Source organism: Electrophorus electricus, chromosome 16 (genome assembly GCF_041902795.1).
Source record: "Electrophorus electricus isolate QZ-2024a chromosome 16, ASM4190279v1, whole genome shotgun sequence".
Taxonomy (NCBI): Eukaryota; Metazoa; Chordata; class Actinopteri; order Gymnotiformes; family Gymnotidae; genus Electrophorus; species Electrophorus electricus.
Genome location: NC_137512.1, coordinates 14,101,194 through 14,124,261, shown reverse-complemented (window position 1 = coordinate 14,124,261; position 23,068 = coordinate 14,101,194). Strand labels below are relative to the sequence as shown.

The 23,068-nt window shown below is 37.6% G+C and overlaps 1 protein-coding gene and 1 long non-coding RNA gene across 12 annotated transcripts in view; both read left to right on the top strand.

Annotated features, from left to right (window-relative positions):
- Positions 1-19,343, top strand: part of LOC113574182 (spermatogenesis-associated protein 13-like) — a 31,771-nt gene extending 12,428 nt beyond the window's left edge. For 2 of the 11 annotated variants that reach the window (XM_081699032.1, XM_081699031.1), the window contains exons 5-15: positions 3,783-3,962; positions 4,260-4,349; positions 5,267-5,467; positions 7,293-7,472; positions 8,673-8,905; positions 10,332-10,461; positions 11,921-12,052; positions 15,417-15,660; positions 16,314-16,405; positions 17,113-17,182; positions 17,792-19,343. In XM_081699032.1, the coding sequence (XP_081555158.1) occupies positions 3,783-3,962; positions 4,260-4,349; positions 5,267-5,467; positions 7,293-7,472; positions 8,673-8,905; positions 10,332-10,461; positions 11,921-12,052; positions 15,417-15,660; positions 16,314-16,405; positions 17,113-17,182; positions 17,792-17,964 (1,725 nt within the window). In that variant the 3' untranslated portion in view covers positions 17,965-19,343. Of the gene's footprint in view, positions 1-3,782; positions 3,963-4,259; positions 4,350-5,266; positions 5,468-7,292; positions 7,473-8,672; positions 8,906-10,331; positions 10,462-11,920; positions 12,053-15,416; positions 15,661-16,313; positions 16,406-17,112 lie in introns of all 11 variants that reach the window. The other 9 variants (XR_014117603.1, XM_035532181.2, XM_027004918.3 and 6 more) reach the window with 9 other exon arrangements.
- Positions 20-3,870, top strand: LOC145651698 (uncharacterized). The gene is made up of 2 exons (XR_014117604.1): positions 20-1,747; positions 3,783-3,870. It is a non-coding gene; the product is annotated as an uncharacterized LOC145651698 (long non-coding RNA).
- Positions 19,344-23,068: the final 3,725 nt, after the last annotated feature.

The window sequence follows — 23,068 nt, the reverse complement described above, 5'->3', positions numbered from 1 at the left end:
ACGATGATGATGGTGAGGACGATTGTTCTGCTTGCCTGATTTTTTTTGTTGTTGTTGTTGTTGTTTTTGTGGGGTTTTTTTTAATATATCTTAAGATCTTTATTGAGAGTGTGGTGATTTCCCCGACAACTTATTTGTAATGGTGACTATATGGACAGTTACGCAGATGCCAGGCTGACTACAGAAAACATCCTGCGAGTTCAGCCGCTTGAATTTTACAGCCTCCTGCATTGCACCATGACCTTGGACGTACAAACGGTGGTGGTGTTCACGGTGATCGCGATACTGGTGCTTGTGAACGTTATACTAATGTTCTTCTTGAGTTACCATTAATGGATTTTCGTACGGGTCACCGTATGACCGGCTGCACTGTGATTCACTCGTCAATTACAGCGAGGGAGCGATTGCGCGTGCATTGAGTTGGGGACACCCATCGCTTCAGCATGGCAAGCCAGATATGAATGACGTTCGTACATTATTATACGCATTCCCAGTCCTCTTGTGGTGTCCTGTCTTGCAAAGATGTCTGTTTAAAAGGCAATTATTTTTGCAGTGACCTAATCAGAGCCTCAGTGTCCAGTTATGTCTGAGTTATTCCCTATTCTCTGTGAGTTCTCCATTATGCCTCTAGTTACCTTCTATGTTGTGGATCTGACAGAATCGTTTATGCTAAATAATTCATATATTTTGAGTTAGAATTCTGATGTGGTAAATTGGGTCCTTTAGTGGGATTGTTGTCGACAGCTGCAACTGACTTCATTTGCATCTTTTGAAGCCTATGGTTTATGCAGTTATATAAAAATTAGGCCAGGGCTGAAATGGAGAAAACTCATGCCCCATTGAAGCACAAGTTAAAGAACACATATAACCAAATTTTATTTTTAGCAAACATCTGCTTGACGTTCATTTCAGGGTCAGCATCACTAAACAAAACATCTGCATTAAGAGATTCCACATTATTCTGGATTGTCAATATTTGGTACAATTAGCTTGAATGATCTGATGGGGAGAGTAGGTCAGACATGTGAATTCTTAAAGTAGTCACAGGTGCTGCCACATGCAGAAGTGTGACACCATAATTCTTCACTCTTTGTAATGTGGCAGTTCTGAATTTAATTTTCACCCCAGTAGCTGTGAACTTCCTTAAAAATACTAGTGTTTAATAGGTGGGACAAGTAGCACTGGACAGGCAATGGGCACCTGCTGCTCTGTTGCGATACTCTGCTACAAGTTACCTAGCACATGTGTCAGACACATTACCTTTGGGATCAACTGAAGAAGCTTTTGATATTCTATTTGATCCCTAGTGAGGGGCTTTGTGTGTGTGTGTGTGTGTGTGTGTGTGTGTGTGTGTGTGTGTGTGTGTGTGTGTGTGTGTGTGTGTGTGTGTGTGTGTGTGTGAGAGAGAGAGAGAGAGAGAGAGAGAGAGAGTCAGTTGTGCATTTTTCATGCTGGCTATAAGCATAGAAGCTTTGATTGGCCCTTATTCCCAGGACGAAAGTGTGTTACATAATATCTTCTGCCAGACGTAGACTAGCGCTTCAGTAAAGCCGAGGAACGCTTCAAGGATGCGGTCTTATCGGGTACATGCACAACTGAATAATGTTCTGCACATTTCTGCCTCTTGCTCCTGAAAGACTCACAAATGAGTCACCTATATTTTTGTTTTGATGCCTCGCGAATGTCTGAACTGGCTAGATCGATGTATACTCTCTCCGGACATTTGCATGTGGTTGCCCAAAACATGGTAAGACTGTCATTTAAAATCTTTAATTTGGATGTTGTATCTGACATTGTTTGCATAAAGACCTTAATGAAGTCTGTTATAAATTAAAAGCTCTGCTAATGTACTAGGAAAAGGAAAAAGACCAAAAAGATTTTTGCCTGCTGTAGTTGATTATATGGGAGCATAATGTGCTTTGTGTAAATCCTCACATAAGAGGATTTTATGTTGTCTGCTTAAATGGCTGTGTGTTTCTGTGATTTTTTTTTATCCTTCATTTTCTCATCACATTCAGATCATGTTTATACAGTACCCTCTGATACCATTCAAAACTGATGTTTTTAGAAAGCTCCTTTGTGAAACTGTTCACATGATGGGGGATGTCTCAGAAAGCACAAGGCGAGGCAGAGTAATCGATTATGTAACAGTAATTTATTCAGTTGTGTTTAAAGAAACCCCTGGGATCTCACAAAGACAGGCAGCATCAAGGCAGTCTGAATCATTATGGTCCTCAGAGCCTCACATTATTAATTGATTTTGTATCCACAAATGAGGTGGATGCATTATGGATGTTGCATGTCTAATGGTAAAATCTGAATAGGCAATATAAAAGCAACTTCTGAATTTGGAAGTTTTTTTGGGGGGGGGGGGGGTGCATATTGGCTCATTATTTGATTGCATACTATAAACGATCATTTATTGAAATATGGTTCTTTGTTTTTGTGGTCTTACTCCAAAAGCCTTTGCTTTGGTTGTATGTGGTGGTTCACTGGGAATACACAAGGGATTCAGTGCTGGATATTGTTTAGCAGTAGTGTGGGGAAACCATTGAGCAGTGTAAGCAGTATCAAGGCTAAAGCGCTTGAACCTGTGGCTGCACTGAACATCTGCTGGCGTTGCCACACCTGGCCTCCTCACCATCATACAATATGCCATGACTCCCTTACAATCCTCTTCACATGAGGTGGGCAGCTCCTCCCCCGAGTACATGAGGAGAAGCCTGACCATGTCAAATACCTGCCCAGCCCCTGGGATATTGAACATGCCTGTTCAAGCTTTTCTTTTTAGCCACACAGGTAGTTCTGTTCTGTTTTTTCCTGCATTTGACTCCTATGCCTTAAACGGGCCTGTTTTGCTAACTATTTAACACTGAATACTGTGTCAGGAATGGACACTAAGGTTGGCTGAACCACCTTCAAGGTGAATGAGAAGTTCTTTGGTTAGATGAAGTGGAGCGAGGTGATGTGAGGTGGCGAGTGCCAGATTATGTTGTCTCCTGAGTCTTAATGAGAAGGGCCTTTACACCACAGTCTACCTTTATAGAATACAAATATCCATGCTGCATGTATAGCTAAGTACGAAAAATCCTTGCCATAATCATTGTAAGAATATGCTGTAGGCAGATCCGTTTGTTTACTTGCGTTCTTTTACCTCAGTTTCTGTTGTAGTTCTGTGTCATTTGTAATTATAATTTAAGATCAACAGTTTGAGACCAAGACAAATCATCCCATTAACTGCCAAACCTAGTATCAGTACTGGCTTTACCAGTTCAGTAGTATCTCAGGAAATAAAGTGGAAAATGTCTAAAATAAGGCCTTTTTTGGCTGTTTTTTTGGGCCAGGGCATAATGACCTTGGGTCTCTTTGGCACTGCTGAAGCAGTTGTTATTTCCAACCATAGTTAAAAAATGTAACATGCTTATTTTATTCTGCAGTGTCAAAGCAACATTCACTCTATCTGTATATAGTATATATGCATATATAAAAATACATTTTTAACCAGAAATCTGACATTTCTAGACACATAAGAATTTACTGACCTGACTAGGCCAACAAGAATTTATGGTTAAATAATTTTTTTGATTCTCATCTGACTATCAGTAAATAGGAACCAGGGGTGCTGTTTAGCATTGAACATAGGAGATCATACTACATTGTCAGAACGAGATTTAACTTATTCTTAACCACCCCTACATTCTGGGTATTGTATTAGCATGGTCCTTGAATCCTTGGTCTTGGTCTGGATAAACTAATGAACCTTTGATTCGCTCCTTTTGCAGCTGATCAGTGGAGGTTCAATCGTCAGCGCAGAGGCCGTATGGGATCATGTGACCATGGCCGAGCGTGAGTTGGCGTTTAAGGCGGGAGATGTCATCAAGGTCCTGGATGCTTCCAATAAGGACTGGTGGTGGGGCCAAATTGATGATGAGGAGGGATGGTTCCCAGCCAGCTTTGTGAGAGTAAGTCTGGCTTTTGTCCATGCTTTTTGTCAATGTACCCTTCTAATATGATATTGCTTCTCAGTGCCATTGATTTTCCACACTGATCATTTTTATAGCTTTGTTCCTCTCTGGTGGTAAGGTGAGGTTACGTTGTGACCGTGAATGGAATTAGAACTTTTTAACCGTGCTTCGGAAGGTGATAACTAAAGGTGTAGCTGTTGAAACAGCTCCCATCCAATTTTCATCTCACTCAGCCATGTCCATTCCCATGAAGCTATGTTGAACCAAAATGTATTTTTGTCATTCTTTTCCAAGGTCGAACCTCACCCTCCTCAACCCCAAACAAAACAGGTTTTCTATATCAACCCTATAGCAACTCCAAGGTTCCAAAACACAACGGCAAAGGTGCGTTTCTTGGCTCATCCAATCTCATCAAGTGCCGTCGAGTTTGTCGAACGCAGCCGCCTCTCGAGCATCAAAGCACGTCAGGCTGAGGTCATGCTCTTAGTGTACTTCATGTTTGAGCTCATAGATTTAACTCCAAATGGAAACATTTTGTGTATTTGATCATTCTGTGATGTACCTATGCACCATTTAGTATGATAATATAGACTCTTCTTTTCTACCACAGGCTTCATGTCAGTGCTTGGTAGCATTTTTCTAGTAAGCTGCTTCACATTTTATCTGATACCACCTCTATCTTTGCTTTTTTACCACAAGTCAACATCCCATTTTGTGTTTTTTTTTTTTTTTTTTTGCTTTTATAATGTCACTAGGCAAATGCTAAGCTTCATAATTCAGTGGATGCCTGTGATTTAAGATGCTCTTTCTTGTCAAACTGTGAGTTAATTCTCTAGCTAGGGGTGTAATTTTCAAGCAGCGGAACCCTGCTACATCGGCGATAAGCAAGAAATATTTTTCAGGCACCCAGACGTCCATGAAAGCCAACACTGTTTTGTTTGATACTGAAGTGCTTAAAGAGAAGAACCCACTCTGCAGCAATGAAAAAATGAGTTTTTCTTTCAGAAACATTTTTGTTACTATGTTTTTAGATTTGCATCTTAAAATAAACCAACATTGTAGACTTTCTATTCAAAACTATGGCAAGTAAATGTTAAATGAAAATTATGTATGTTAAGCAAGTGTAAATTTCTGTGTCGCCACAAAACAAAGAGGCCATTGTTTCATCTTACTGAAGATGAAGTCAACCTGTTCTGTTCCCAGTCTCAAGCAATAAAGGAAAAGAGTCATATACCTGGCCCGATATCTACATTCATTAGCATAATGTAAATCTGCTGTACCTTCTCTCCTTTCCCTTGTAGCTTTGGGTGAACCAGGAGGACCGAGGCACAGAGCCAGCTGATGGCACCAGTGAGATCCAGAACGGTCACCTGGAGCCAGGTGGTGATTGCCTCTGCCTGGGCCAGCCTCTTCAGAACAGGGACCAAATGAGGGCCAATGTCATCAATGAGATCATGAGCACTGAACGTCACTATATCAAACATCTGAAGGACATATGTGAGGTACTGTTAACCAGTCCAGCAATCTTATAAGCTTTACATGACTATCTGAATGGCAGCTGCCTGAGTCATGATTCTTGTTGTGACTGGGAAACAGTGGACTTGGGTTTTGCAATAAGAAGTGCTGAGAGAATGGTCCAAATGCTATACTGTACTGTATAAATGCTAAACTGTAGTGTATATATCAGCAGAGTGCTGAATCTCTAGTACTTGTATGGATTAGTGAAATCCTTCACTCATCTTCACTGAAGAGTATCTGATGGAGCAGATAACCATTGACCAGCAGTTTTCAGCAGCGTTCCTAGAATGTCTAGTCTTTTGCTCCTGCTCTCCTGAGCTCCATCCTTTTCCGCAATAACTACAGTTCTTGAATCCTTGGTCTAACTAGCTAACAAGCCAAACTAACGTTAACTCAACTCTGCAAGTGTCACTGGCATGTTTTATGGTTTGCCTTTTGCTAACAAAGCATGTAGCTAATATTAGCTAACATTAACTAGCTAAATTGTAACACTTGTATTTCATGGTTTACTATTTGCTAGGCGTGGAGCTAGCGTTAATATTAGCTTGGTAGGTTAGCTATATTTGTGCAAATCTACTTATGTATTTTATTTATTTGTTGTTTGACATTTGCTAAGCTGCAAATGACTTCATAATTGAATTTTACATCAACACTTACAAAGCTTGTTAATGTTTCATATTAACAGTTTATAATTTACAGCCAATGAGCTTATAAATTAAGGTTATTGGGAACAATTCAGATCATTTACATCCAGCACATAGCACACAGTAATTGAAGTGACCAGAAAATTCTGTCCAAGATTTGAACTATTCTGAACTTTGAATCTATATCACATCTGTGTAGATAACACTAGTGGGCTTTTTTAATGTAATTACTTTGTGTGAAAACTGCATAGTAATACATTTTGAACAAGTGCAGACTTTAACTGATTGTGCTGTTAATAAATCTTTAAATATATTGATGTGTCTTTTTTTCCATCAGCTTTAAATGAACATAGTTCAGTTTAATAGTGTATTGCTGTTGCCTTGTACAACCAACACTTTAGTTTTTAGTCTAAAATGTTTTAGTAACAAATTTCAAAGCACCTTTAAGTTGGCAAGTATATGATGAAATTTAGTTATCTTTATTTCATATATCAAATTCTGCCAATTTAAAATATTAGGTTATAATTACCAATCTGAAAATTCAAGTTGAGGAAAATTGTAGTTAACCTTTTAAGATTTGTTATGCCAAATTTAATTTGTAATTGCCGGGAACAAATTGACCTTAAAGTTTTAAGTTGACCTTAAAAAGGGGAATGAAATTGGTTAATTAATTTGTAGTCACTTAATCAGTCATGACTCTGATGACTAAGTTTTTGTGCTTGGCTTCCTAACTGGCTGCGGCAGCTGAAAATGTAGAAGGCTAGTCAACCGCACTTTCACCTAGACTCCCAGTCAGATCACAGATTTATACAAAAACCTCTTGGCTCTGACTCATCGAAATGATTCTGATTCATTGCAGCAAGTCAGTGTGGCCTTCTCTTGTGCAAACAGTGCCCATGATGATATTTGTGCCATGGATGATATTTAAATAGCACTGTACAAATATGGCAGGCCAATGGCAATGGGGGATTTTCTTTATCTGTCTCCAGCTTTCTGTTCTCTCTAACATCTGTCTGCACTTTGCTGAATGTCAATGCTTACTGTGATGTATGTTTTTGCCTTCGGTTTTATAGCATACTCATGACACGATTATATGAAACCATGTCAGTGTTTTACTACATGGCAATGTTTGCAATGAGTTTCACACTTTTCTTGTTTTGTGCAGGGATACTTGAGGCAGTGCAGAAAGAGGATTGACATGTTCAATGATGACCAGCTGAAGGTCATTTTTGGAAATATTGAGGACATCTACAGATTTCAAATGGGATTTGTTAGGGATTTGGAAAAACAGTATAACACAGAAGAACCTCATCTCAGTGAAATTGGACCATGCTTCCTGGAACATGTAGGTACCTTAATGCTTACCTGCATACTGACTGCTTTAATTCATTTGATAACTAACATAATAAAAGTTAGTATACTTGATCCGTCTATTTAAAGTTGGATCAAAACTGATGGTGGACCAGATTGGCTTGATGTTCAACTCAGGTGAATTTAGATGGCATCCTATAATATTTTGGAATATTTTACAATGACATCTTAATAGTCCTCAACTTAAAATCTTATTTTATTTTAAATTCAGCTCTTATAACAACATTACATTCTGGGGAATCCCTACTTTCCAAAAAGCCCACAAACTGATTATTAGCACTCTGTTGTCACTTCTTCAGAATTCAGTCTATATGAATTAAGGTATGATATGGATCATAGAAATGCAGGAGGCTGGAAATATATTGGCTGAGAGTGGATGCAGTTAGTTTAGGCTTCATCTTGGATAACTGCCAAAATCATTGCCCTTTAGCTTTGCGCTGCTATTCCCCAGCAATATGAGGGTTATGTTTTTTGGATTAGCTCTTGGGTTTGTTTAGCCTTGAATTCCAGACACTAGCATTGTCTGGGCCTGCTGTACTGAGGCAGTGCTAGCCATCCTTCAAAGTGAAAGCATGGTTTAAGTGCAAAGTATCTTGCTTTGTTCTGGTGCCAAAATGCAAATGACCAGCTTCAAAAACACAGACTGGTCCTTCTGCCTGACTCTCTGCATCAAGCACTTTAGAAAGTGGCTCTGTTGGTTCAAGTGGAATACATTAGAAGCAAATGTGCCAATACTGAATATGAGCGCTTTTCAATACTGCTGTGCGTCCATGCTCATCCGAGTGATTGTATTGCCATGCTTACAGAGTTTTTATGATTAACTATTCAGTCAGTTTTCAAGTATAACTGAATATTTATAAATACCAACCAATTAGTTTTTGAAAGTGGAGTTTTTGTGAGCAGAATAATTAGTTAATTTCTTAAAACTTAGCTAATTAATCAGTCACAACTTTGTTTATCTTATTAGTGCATTTCTTTGCTTTGAATGAACAATTCTTCCATTATTAGGAATGTTTCAGGTAAAATTAGTACATTTCAAAATTAGTACATTTCAAAAATTAGTGCATTTCAGTTCAGTTGTATAGTGAACTGTGTAAATAACAGCTGTTAGTGATGCTCAAGCTGTTGTTCTGGTCCAGTGCTAATTGGCACACATGTGCTCTCTGCCTCGCAGCAAGATGGATTCTGGATCTACTCGGAGTATTGCAACAATCACCTGGATGCCTGCATGGAGCTATCCAAGCTGATGAAGGACGGCCGCTACCAGCATTTCTTCGAGGCATGCCGTCTCCTGCAGCAGATGATCGACATCGCCATTGACGGCTTCCTGCTTACACCTGTGCAGAAGATCTGCAAGTACCCTCTGCAGCTGGCTGAGTTGCTCAAATACACAGCTCAGGAGCACAGGTAGCATGTGCATGCATGGGCACAAACTGTTGACACCCGCGCATATGCACACACACATGTACACTCACTGGAAGCACATGCACACAGCAAACAGCTTTGCCACCCAGAGAGCTATCTTTTTGTTCAGAAAAGATGAACTAATTACAATTAACTATAGTTGTAAGTTTAGATTAATACTTACATAGCCTTAAATAGATGTTTAAAAAGTAAATATTAAATATTAATATATACACATACCTGTAAACCTATAAGATTCTATACTTGGAATCTTATCACTTGGTATGGTTCACAGAGCTTGTGTTTGCGGTGTTGTAGTGACAAACCTACACTGTGACTCTCAACCATAATGCTTCTTCTGATTTAATTACTGATATGTCAGACTTTCAGCAAAGCTCAAAGAAACAAAGGCTCAGTACAGATCAACCCTAATTCAGAGAATGCTTTCCAATTAATCCTTATCTAGCTCAATTTCCTGGTGTCATTTTGAATCAAATGTGAGCAGCTTTGTGGTTTTACAAAGGCTAAACATCTAGCGAGACATCCCCTGAAACTTCTCTTCTAGCTTGTTTTTGACTGCGACATCTACAGTCACCCAGTCATCAGGAGCTTGAGATCTTTGTTTTGAAACTGGAAACAAATGGAAGGAGGGGTAACAGTGACCAAGTTAACCTCACCTCCTGGCCTCGCGCATCATATATTTAGCATTTTGTGAGGTCAGACAGAAGGTATTGTAAATGAACAAAAAAACACGTATATGTAGACAGTGGTCCACTGACCCACCTTCCCTCCAGTGGGTTGCCTGTGCACTGCTGGAGCACAACAATGGGACAATGGTTGAACTGTCCTCGCTCATCGTCAATTACTGGTGTGAAGTGCAGCAGCCAGCATCTGATCTTGAGCCAGTGTTATTTATAGGCAGTACAGACAGAGCCAAACAAAAGGCTCTGCCAGGAAATCTGAAATGGCTCACCCACAACGGCTTGCATGATTCCTGGCTTGTAGACTGGCCCGTCACTGGCAGTGGCCAGCAGATATAATGGGCCTAATGCGCTGTCCTGTAGGTGGCAAGGACAGCTTTAAGGAAGATGTTTACCCTCCATAAAATAATGTTTTGTTTTCTAAAGTCAGTGCAAATATTATAGGTTATATAAGTGTTGTTAATGTAATAATAGTGCAGTAGTAAATAAATTGAATCACCGATAAAGACTCTTGTGTCATGTTTATGCACTATTTATTGAAGCAAAAAATTAATAAGGTATATGCATTAGTGCATCTGCATGATATCCACATTTGTTATTATATTCAGTTTTGTATTGTGCACCATATATGAAAAGCTCTTTTTTGTATTTTATGGTTGAATAATTGCTATTGGAACTTGGATGTGGGCTTGAAGAGGCAGTAAACTTTGTTTTGGATCTTTCCTCAGTGACTACCGCTACGTGGCTGCGGCACTGGCTGTCATGAGGAATGTCACCCAGCAGATCAATGAGCGCAAGAGAAGGCTGGAGAACATAGACAAGATAGCTCAGTGGCAGGCATCTGTGCTGGACTGGGAGGTGAGTTCATACCGCTGAAGGCAGAAGAACTTGGTCAGAATGTTTTAGGCTGACCTGTTTTATACGATATAGGTTAACAGTCATGTGTTTATCTATAATATTTAGCTACAACTAGCAAGCTTATTTGGGCCTTAAAAGCCACTCATACACATTGTTGTGTGTTGAATGTTGAATTTTCAGTCTGTAGTATTTTATCATATCACATTTATAATTAAAGACAATTGGTATATATCTATGAACTATTTGATCAGCAATTTTCACATTAGTCATCGACATTGAGGTCCTATGACATTGATATATAGATATATCTTCAGAACCTTTACAACTAAAATTCCTTGGTCGTATTTTAGTTTTGCATTCAGAGCACGGTCACCATTGTTCAATAAAAATTCAAATTCTTCCAGGTTTTCTTAGTTAATGAAACTTCTTGGATGAACTGATGAAGTCCTTTGGTTGAATTGAAGATTATATTACAAATCTGGTCATATTCACCTAATATTACCAAAAAACTCTCCAGTCATTAAACAGAATTAACTACAGAAAATCAGATTTGACATCTAGCCAGTCGATGCCCATGTGAAAATTGTACTGGTTTGTATTTCTCATGATGCTGAACTTTTGGATTTAGGGATTTTTTTTCTATTGATTGGACGCTATCTCTGGAAATGTAAAATATGTACATGAATATCAAGTTTCAATTTTTACATTATTATTTAAAAAAAAGGTATATCAGTGCAATGCTGTTACTGGCATGCTATCTTGGAAGACTCCTAGGGCATCATTTGCAGTTCTGACTTGACTTTGATAGAAAACAGATGGTGAATTTAAATATGCTGTCAGTCTACCCCAGTGCCTCACACCTGTATGGATGGCAAGTCTATTTTTTACCATCATACTCAAGCTTGTCATGAGAATGCTTCATCAGTGTCAGAAGGATAATTGAATTCCCCTCTCATTCCAAAGTGGTCCGGGCAGAACTGAGTGTGTCGCCTCTCATATCCAAAGAGCTTGTCACATGTTTCAGATCTAATCTTATTACCTATCGGTGGGCTAAGGGCCTGCCATGAGTGACTGTCTGTGACAATGCCATATGTGTGAGAGCAGGCCTAAAGTCTATCCCAAGATGGCCCTGTCATTACCATTTCCAGATGACTCAAAGAACGAATTTGGATGTTTGCGTGTGCTTGGCAGTTTTGGTCCTTTTCAATTTCTTTCTTTTCTATTTCCTTGTTGTTGTTTTTTTGTGCAGGGAATATTCACCATGGGCTATGAGAGCAGTATGCTTATTTGCTCTGTCATCTGCTAGTGAGACAAACAGAGAACCACACTTCATAGAATCTAAATTGAACACATAAAGAAAGAAAATACATTTGAATATCTTCTGAAGTTCAAGATAATCTGTAATAAACTAGAAGTGGTGAATTGAGTGTGTGGTCTGAAATGTAATTTCCACATGCAGGGAGATGACATCCTAGACAGAAGCTCTGAACTGATTTACACTGGGGAGTTGTCCTGGATCTACCAGCCTTATGGGCGAAGTCAACAGCGAGTCTTCTTCCTATTCGACCATCAGCTTGTTTTGTGTAAAAAGGTAAAGCTTTTAATCACAAGCTATCTTAACAGATATCAGAATAAGCATACTTGCTAAGGGTGTACTAAAAAAGTGTGAAAATCCCTTTGTTCTCTTCTCATATACTTTACTATATTTTATGTAATGGTCAGTTTAGGCAGTTTAGGTTTTTGTATTGCTTATAGCCCAATTGTATTGGTTTCTATGAACATGAGGATATGTTGCTTTGAAGTTATAGCTATCTGGGCCAAATCCATCTATGTGATATATCATAGGTGCTATGTTGAATTTGTACATTGACCTCAGAATCGAAACTCATATTAAACTTAAAAATGTGAGTATTGTTACACTCCTAGCATATACATTGGGTAACAGTAGAAATAAGACTGGAGTCTTAGATGTCTTGCATGGTAACAAAAAAGAAAGGCTCTCTATGGTGTGGAAAATGGCTTTCTTCACAATAGCAATCAGGGAAAATACCAAAGGGTACTTCACATTCAAGTGTTGTGATAACCCATGTTCATCAAGCCAGTTTAATGCAAATTATAAGCCAAAACCTACTTGGTGTGCCTTTAAGTGTATACAACGTATCACCTCCCACTGAACCATAATGTTTTTCAGTTCATCCCCATTATGGTTAATGGCTAGTCATCTCTAATGATAATGCAGGGAATATTAGTTGTAAAGACTATCAGTATAACTAAGATAGGGCCAGGATTTTCCCAGAGTTTATAAACCTCAATAATAGGTTAATACAGTACCTCTGGCTGACTGCTCCTTGCCTGTGAAGCTGCCTAATGAATAGAAGCTTCCGCTTGTTGGGTTCCCGGCATCTCATTAGTAGGCCTTAATTAACATAGATGCAAAAATGAATCTCTGGAAATAAATAAGGTTTGCTGTGCAGCTCTGTATCCACCAAAAGAACTTTCTGTAAACCTCCTCCTTGATCTTTGATGGATGAATATCGATGGTTACTGTTTACTTGGAAGTGTCTTCAGGACATTTTCAATTATGCAGCACAACGCTTTGTTCTGTGTTTTATATTAGCACAGACAGTCCAGTATAGTAGTAGTCCAGTGAAGTAGTAGTCTCATGGGCATTGTGAAATTGTGTCTGCTTGTCCTTCTTTCTCTACCAGTCAGTGACATATTAACACTGAACTGGAATATCTCCCATTTGTTGACTTTAGCCCTGAAGACAGATGTACATATTTTTATGTAACAATTAGGCTGCTCTACAGTATTCCAGTTATGAAGCATTTGAAGGTGATACAGAATGTGCTTATTACAGCTAATTGACAGGCAATAACATGCACATTGGCATTCCTAAGCATTGAGTAAATTTGCTTATAAAAGCACTTATAATAATAATGAAAAAACCTTCCACCAAATTCATAATGCTTTGTATTTAACAGCTTGGTTTGAATTGCCTGCTGTGTGAATGAAAATCAATCTTTTTGCATGCTCCTGAATAGCAATTTGCACAAATCCTTGCTTATTAGCACACTTAGGTTCACCGTATAAGTTTTGAAATTCCTTTGCTACGCCTGTTCCCTCAGCTCACCTAAGTGCAAACATGGAAAAAAAAAGACCATAAAGAGAAGACTGAAGTGTTTGCTAAGAAACACTTTTTGTTTTCTTCTGGTAGATTTGTTTGAGTCTCTGAACACCAGTGGTTACTTCTGTGTTTAAATTTTATACAAATTATTTTGTGTGCTGTATTTTAGTGACGTTCTACTGTTTCTGTCAAAGTATACTATGGATCAACATTTCTCTGAAACCTGACAATAGGGAAATTATGTAGTATATTTCAATTGCTTTCAGTTTAACATACTACTTAATGAGAACAGTGAACAATCTAATTTAATTACTGTTAGTTCGAAATTGTCTGTCGCTCATAAACTGTCAAGGAAAAATATTTTGAAAGGAAATCAGGACTATTGTGTAGATACACAGACAGAGAACACAGTTATATGCCCTTAAATATCCTATGGTTCATTACTAGTGTTTATCTTAGATATCTGACATATATTTATACTGAATAGTCACTTTAAAGTGAATATATGTCTTCTGCTTATAACCTGGACATTCGAGTCATCACCTTTTTTTCCAGGAGCACTAATCAAAAGTGAAATCCTATGAATAATTCCATATACATTATGGTTTCAATTCCCAGAAATAGTTCCAATGATGCCTCATGTTAATAACATATATAATTATACTCACATTTCACAAATGAGGATCTTTGTTCTATCGATGATTGAATGCAGGGGTAAGCTATCAACTTGCTGGTTTGATATTCAAAATGGGCCTTTTGTTATTTATGGGTAATATTTGTTTTGCAGTTGACTGATTGTAAGTTAAAACAAGTTCAAGTGACAAGTAAAAGGACATTGACAATTGGAAGTATCAACTGCATCTTCACACTATCTATATAAATGTGTTTAAATAAGATTGAAGAGGGAATACCAAGTACAATCTGTTAAGGCAGTGTAAGGGAGGCTGCACAATATTTCCATCCTCCCTCTAAGGATGCCTCAGCTGGCAAAAAAGCTTCTAAATCTCTCTGTGAGTGGTACTAGTGGCTTCAAGTAAAGATGAACACATTTGACAGAAGCCTAAAGGAAGAGCTGTCAGTAAACGCTGATTTTGGAGCAGTTCCCCCCACATAGTTCTATCCTTATCCGTGAACCCCATGAATCACATGAGAAAACTGGACTCATGTGAGTATGTTTAACAAGTCCAACATTCTGATCAATTCAAAACACATGATCTTTATTCACTAATTATAAATTCATTTTTTTGGAAAATGAATGCGTGAATGGTTTTGTCTCTGCTCTTATATCCAGGTTATATAGGGGTAGGATATATTGCAAAGACATAATAAAATGATACTAGAAAACATTTTTATCATACGTAGTATGTTTTAAAATATTTAATTACATTTGTGACACCAGTGTTCTCTACAGACTCTCTGTAATATCTTGATGAAACATGCAGTTGATTCTAACCTCTGTATCAAAATACCAGTGTTTAGTATCAGCCAGAAAAAAATGGCTTCCTCTTTGGAGTCTAGATTCTTCCTAGGGATATTCCTCTTACCATCTCAGGATGCTTTCCATCTACACCCAGATTTGTGTAAAGCTCCTCTGTGACAATACCCGCTATAAAAAAAAAAAAAACTATACTGACAAAAAATAAAATCAAACTGAACTGGATTTTCTAATTCACATTCTTTCTAGTTATTGAGTAAATGATGCAGCAAAAGTAATTGTGCAGAAGTTTGAAGGAGTGTGGGGGCATTGATCCGATGATCCTGCTCTACTGCTGCTCAAGGTTTTCTTTTTTTTTTTTACTAATGTGTTTGATGTCTCCACCATAAACAGGATCTGATTCGGCGTGACATTCTCTACTACAAAGGCCGCATTGACATGGACAGATATGAAGTGAGGGATGCAATTGATGGCCGGGATGACGACTTTAACGTCAGCGTGAAGAACGCCTTCAAGCTGCACAACAAAGACACGGAGGAGATCCACATCTTCCTGGCCAAAAAGCTGGAGGAGAAGATTCGCTGGCTCAGGGCTTTTCATGAAGAGCGCAAAATGGTGCAGGAAGATGAAAAGATAGGTAAATACAAAGAACCTCTGAATGCTGTTTTTGATATTTATGTTCTCCTGAGTCTCTGGAGACCCCATGATCACTGCTTGTCGAAACTTTGTGATGTGTGTGAGGCTACCTTGCATATACAGGCCCTGCTTTCAGGTACTCCTCTCAGCATTCTAATATCCCCATTCATTCTGGCTTATTCATCATCTTAAGATCCCAAAATGACTCGCATACCTCCAGAATCTTCTGCTTTTAAAGATCTAATACCACTATGCGTTGTTCTCATACTACTCACAGTGCTTATTATATGAAGTACACTGGTACTAAATATGAAATATACTGCTCAAGTTGCATGCATGAAAAAAGAGCTTGAAAATTAGCTAAATTATTACCTTAAGCAAAGATGAGGCTCAGTCTTATTGGGAACCTTGGGATAACAACAAAAAAGGTTTGAAATGTTTGCCTTCCAAAATTATTCAAAATGACACCATAATGCTAAATGACACCCAAGGAGAAATGTGTTAACACATCTATCTATCTATCTATCTATCTATCTATCTATCTATCTATCTATCTATCTATCTATCTATCTATCTATCTATCTATCTATCTATCTATCTATCTATCCCTCCATCTACCCATCCATTTGTTTATTTATTTTGTTTGGACTTTAGGTTTCGAAATTTCTGAATATCAGAAACGGCAAGCAGCCATGACAGTGCGTAAGGTGACCAAACAGAAAGGTGAGGCACCGAAGCGATACCAGGTGAATTCAGTTTTTTTTCCTACTCTTTAAGATGAGATCCTGTCTTATCATTGCTGTTATGGCCTATTGTGAGGAAACCCACAGCTCAGTAGGTATTGATATCCCTATTCCTCCTTTGACCTTACTAAGCTGGAGAGGAAAATCTCTTTGGTTAAGGCTGAGACAGATGGAAACTAAACTTCCATGTTCTTCTTATACTTCCTAGTTGGGTGTCCCCAGTGATGCACAAATATTCAGTTAAAGAATATAACCATAGCCACCTTTTTGGTTTCATTTTTACATAATAACGAAATTACAGCCCATAGTTTTAATTATAATCTTTTTAAAATTCATATGTTTCATATCACTAACGAGCATATAATGAATGATCAAGATGCTGGTCTTTGTTAGACCAGCATGTTACTTCAGAAATGGATGTTGTAGTTTTGAGAATTTAATCAAACATCAATGAAAAGACAAGACTAATATATTTGTGCATGATGATTTCTGAATAATGTCCTTTAAAGAGCAACGTAAACTGGTAACTTTTTTTTTTTTTTTAACCATGTAATCATACATATCTGTGTGTCATCTGTAAAGTAAAGAATTAAACCTGGACATTGAGATTTTTATGGAATGATCTTTAAAGTATTTTCGACAATACTTTCTTACTGTCATATTTACACCTTGTTTTGAAATCCATTGTACTTCACTGACAAACGGTGAAGTATTTTCTTGAATTTGCAGATTCATTTATAGATATCATCTTGAGAAAGAGGGCCATATTATATGGACATGGTATGAAAATGATAAAGGTATATTTATAAGCGTTCTATGTAGAGATAAACATTCTCCAAGATGCCATGGCAACTGTTGTGAAAACAGTACTATATCAGAGTGGGCAGTAGCACCAAAGCTATTGCTGATGTGCTCAAAAATGTATCCTTGGACTTGTTTGTGGAATTTAAGATGCACAGGGCACTCAATAAAAAGTCCATCCCAGCCAAGGTAAACAAGCAATTGATCTTAAAGCATGTTTCCATGCAGCAAGACTGCTGTGTTTATTTTTCTCCAAGATGCCATGGCAACTTCTCAATTTCTTAGCAACAAATATCAATTGTCCAGATTGATATTAGTACTAGTTGTAGAGTAGTTGGCAGTATGTAGACATACTTTAAGATTTATTTTCAAAACCCTAGTAATGTTGAAAATTAGCTTGTCATCCTCAAATTTGTCAATACTGTAGCTAAATGTGTTTTCATGTGTAATATATGTTATGTCAAGCATGAGTAGCTCTAGTTTCACAATGGTTTTGAGGGTTTTGGCTGTTGTAGTAATGGATGTTTTTCATTGTCCACCCTTTCCCTGTTCCACTTTTCTCTTCCCCTCTGCCTATGTGCTGCTCAGGTATAAGTCAAACCAGGTATGTGTCCCCATCCCCCCAGGAGTCCACAGCCCAAGGACAGTGTGTACTCCCTGATGACTTGGCACAGTTGGACATATATGAGATTCATCAACCTAGACGGAGCCAATCTCCCTTCTGGCAAAATTTCGGTAGGTTAACATCATTGAAAAAATAGCCAAAATAGTAGACTTCACTCTGGATTACTGTGTTCCTGTGCGGCATTTCAAGTGAGTATGTCACATGGTGGACAGACAATAATGATGGGACTAATGGACTTTGTTGTTCTGGAGATGAAGGCATTTCTAAGTATCAGTATCCCAGGAACAATGTTTTCATTCACCCATTTTTTTTCCAGGAGTCTACTCTGCCATGGTTAGTGGCACAGGGGATAATGTCTGTAACTGTATTGCTTTTTGTACACTTTGGGGTTCACCTTAAAGGATTTAAGGGCAATAATAAAGGCATAATTCATCCAAAATGGCTGACATAGCTAATAATAGAATACATGCTAGTGGTAACCATTAGCATGATTTAATTTTGAAAATCTTAGCAGGTTTCACTTATTGTTAGTGGCAGCAGGATTTTAGAGAAAGTATTCCTTTGAAGTGTAATCCAACAGAATGAGTACTAAGCCAAAAAATTTTTTAAAAATCCTCCTTCAGGACTCACTATGTTTGACAAAATCAGACACAACGGATACCCCTTTCTGATCATGCTCTGTGGTGAGCTATAGAAGTGATGGGCAGCCGATGGTTGCTTTTACAGGCGGGTTCCTTGAAATTGATCTGCCACCATTTTGGAACAAACAGAGTTCAAAAAGAGTTCAGATGTAAAACACTCTCTGAGGGTGATGTTTTTTACTTCAAGGCTTTACTTGGAAGGTTCATTTGAAGGTGTGCCATGCAGGTGGGTATGAGGGAAAATCAGTTTAACATGACCAAATCGCGCACCAAATCTTCTGAACAGGGTATTCATTTATTTTTTTAAAGTGACTACCCATTTTGAATTTGTAGTTTGCCAAAACGTTTCTTTTCAGTAGTTTGTGCCAAAGTCATGTTAAGCAAATACTGTAGATTTGTTGTGTCTGATCAATTTCAGATCTTATTTGAAGCACTTTACTCAGTGTTCATTTATAACATCTTGGTAGCATAATGTCACACAATTAATGTTTGGGTATACTTTTAATAGTTGCTTAGTTCTATATTAGATAATGAGTGTTAAACAGATGGTAAGGCATAAAGGTGGATCAGAATTTCATATAGAGAGTTAATTCAACAGTACAGCTTGAAAATATGTTTTATGCTGTAAGCCCACATGTTAAGAGAAACACTGAAGTTTTGTATGTCCACATAGGTCTTGTTTAAAACTATATTTCTGCTATTTTTGTCAAGAGAGTTTTTGATTGTATTGTATCACCACACCCTAATGAGCACAGCCAAATCATTCATATGAATGGTATTTAATAGTTTTTTATTGTCTATGTCTAATAGCTGAACTAAATTCTATTTATCACTCTTCCTGATAACGTAAATATTAATAAAAATGACAATTTCATGTACAGACTTGAAAAATGGATTTCCCATGAATCACATCTAGTTGCAGTAATGAACCATGACAAATGTATATGAAAGTTCATTTTTGCCAAGAACACTTTGTGACTAATAACATGGACTGGATCTGCTGATTTGTTTTGTGTTTGGCCTCAGAAATGGGAAGGACAGCAAATCCCTAGAATATTTAAAAATTCCTACAACGTTTGCAGTGACTTGTTGGTGACTTGATATTTAATGAACTGCATTTTACAAGGCACAATGTAGAAGTTGTTATCTCATGGAGGTGATGGATCATTTTGTATAATATGGACTAATAAATATAGATACCCATAAATAAATGTGATAAACTGAAATATCAAAATATATAACCTTTCGATGTTAAAATTAATGCACATATTTCTGTTTTATTTCGTCTTCATTGTTTATCACTGATTACTGAATTGATATGGTCTTAGGTTTATAGTATGCCAAGATTTATAAAGTAAAGAGTGTGAAATAATCACTTACAGTTTTTTTGCATTTTATTTTAATTTTTAATCCTTTATGACATTCCCAAAGTCAGTGTGAATTGCTGTGGTTCTATGGTGTGAGCCATGCTCAGGTCAAGCTCAGCAGTTTGCAGGGTGTGAAGTTTGGATGTCCTTGAACTGTGCCTTGCAGCACTGAACTGCTGCTCAGTGCCCGAGCCAATGAAATTTGCATCGAATCAATCGTTTATTTCATAGTTTCTGGTCTAATTCCAGTGTGCCCCAGTCTGCCACTGGGATGTTTGTTTCAAAGCTGTGAAATGTCACATTCAATATATGCATGTGTGTGACAAAGTGGAGAAGGACATGATGCATGGCCGCTGTCAAGGTGACACCAGTGCCGTGACAGTCAAGGTTCACGAGTTGCCAAATGAGATTTTTATTGACCGCTTATTTAACTGACCTCCATGAGAGCAGCAGAGATTTGACTTAAGTTATGTAGCTTAAGTTATGTATCATTTTGTTTGGGCAAATGGAAAAGTTTAAATCATATATTAAATATGCTTCTAAAGTGACAAGCTACACCTTGTATATAAGAGAAATATCAAAAGATCATGTATTTGAAGTATTTTATGTATGAGATGTATTTTTTAATTATGAGCAGTATTCTTCACATGTGAACTATATGCTAGAGTGTAAAATTGTATAGGTTCATGGAATGACATGCATGAGATACCAGTTTAGGTTCCATCTTACCAGTTCCATCTTATCAGTTGGTTCCATCTTCCTTTGTGTTTCTTTAACAGTCCATGCCTCGAGCTGCCTTTTAAAAGCATAGTTCAGTGAAGCAGCCTCATGGAAAGATGTTGCTATGAAAGTGGTGTGTCTATCTGATTTCACTTCCATACTATATCAAATCTTTAACTGTGAAAAAGTGTTTTTAGCATTGTGTTACTTGATGATGATGTGTCTAAAAATGAGTGTGGTTTGCAGAAACATCTTCATGCACGTCAGAACACTTGCAAATAATAAAACAGGTTGTTTTAGTTTGCATCGTGATGATTCACTAGGTTTAATTTATCCATATTCTAAATGTAAAAATACTGCAGTCATCCCTATCTGTCAATAAACTGCCATGCATTTAGATGGCATGAAGAATTAGAATTATTGAAGTCTTTCAAACCAAGCTGTCCATTCAAACCATTGTACTGTGGAAGGGGATGTAGGGTCATACCGACAAGATGACAGCACATAAAACTGGGAAACCACAGATGATATACTGTAGACTGACATATTGTAGATTTGTAGGTTTTATTTTACTTCAGTTTACAAAATTCAAACACAAACATAGCCAGATAAGTAGTTAATGTACTACTGTTTTGATTTATAATGTTTTTAAATATTTTATTTTGTATGTGTTGTAGGACTACCAGTCCAAGCAATGATTTGCCTAATTTGATGAATAAACAGTAATGATGATATTTACATGGATGGGGATGTTTGTGATGTTTTGGCAGGTTTTGAATCTCAGTCTGTGTGTGTGTGTGTGTGTGTGTGTGTGTGTGTGTGTGTGTGTGTGTGTGTGTGTGTGTGTGTGTGTGTGTGTGTGTGTGTAACTACAATGCTAAAAGAAAAGGCCTGATTTTGCTAGTCTTTCTTTATTTAGTCTTAAAATAAATCTCTTTCTGGCTGTGAAAGAAGAATATGATAGAATTTGCATTATGGTACCATAAAGGGATATAGAATAAATATAATAATAGCACACAGTGGCTTGGTATCAATTCTAATTAAAGATATGTATTGCATTAGCATAACTGACTGCCAGCATTGGGAACTATAAGTCTATTTTTGACCACTGGAGCATTTTAATCCACATCTTTGGGTATCACTTTAAAAATTATTTCCTTCCATTTATGAATTTCATTTTGCAGGCAGAGTTATTCAGCAGTAAACCTGATACAAAGCTAAAGGCTTATCTTTTGTAGGTGAATAGGAGCATTTCATGGAAATAATTTCTTGTAACAAGAAGCAGTATATATTTTTTATTTGTATGATGCAATTCATTGTCATTTAAAAAAGGGCTGTGTGTCAAAGTGAGCCACCCACCCATACAGGTTTATAACTGATGCAGCAACATATTCATTCATGCAGCAAAATCAGTGGGATCTATGCATGTGGATGAATGCACTTATTCTTTTTGGCCTACATTGTTGGTAACCCAGTTCTTCAGGGTTTTGTTAGTGATTTTATAAAAACTGCCCATAATACAAAATCCCCTAAACCAAATTGTACATTGTATTTTATCTATGTTTGTACTCAAAAGCTGGAATTTGGATGAAGTCCCTCTCTAACAGGATTAGTTGAATCCTTAGACTTTTCCTGTTAGGGATATTAAACACATAAGGATCTGTTTTTCTTCCTAGAGTAGAAAGCGTTGGAGAATGACTCCTCATCTCACTACTACCTTCACATTGTCATTTTTATTGGTGAGCTATCTCACAGCTAAAACAGTGCCTGGGCCCGTCTCACACTCAGGTGGGAAAATGACTGGCTCACACCTGTGATCCTTCACACACTATCTTGTCCACACACCTGTGCTACCACTTCCAAGCCACAAGATAACCAGGGGCAGTTAGCCAAGCAGGCAGAAAAGTTCCAAGTAGTAGTTAGCTCAAGACATGAGATTCTCAGTCAGTCTAATTATCAGGGGATTGAATTTGTACTCTTAAAAATATTAAAGGATTCTAGAATTAGCAGAGAAATGTGCAGCAGTATGAAATAATACCTGACAGCAGATGAGAGTGAAGCCTCTTGCCTCCGTTTGACTAATTAGACTCTACATGGGGACAGACAATGGCATAGACTTACATGATACTGTGTCACAGGACTAGGCTGCATCTCACCAAACTGTTGCCAATGGTCAATGTGATATTTCCAAAAATATCCGGGGTCACTTGCTTTATTTGTTTTAGCCTGGGCTAAGCTGCCATCAGCCTCAACTTAATTTTTGGTAAAGAGTAAAACTACAACAAATTGTAATGAAAGAAATGCCTCATTATTCTTCAACACAAATACCATACTTTCAGTTTCACATCAGCATTATAAGATTGTAAAGATTTGAAAATAACATTTTTTGTACCATGTGCAACAGGTCTTTCTCTTTTAGCTAAGTAGATGCCAGAACAAAACCTTACTAAGTATAACACAAAATGTACAGGAAAGCAGTAATAGGATAAGTCTATATACCACATACATAAAT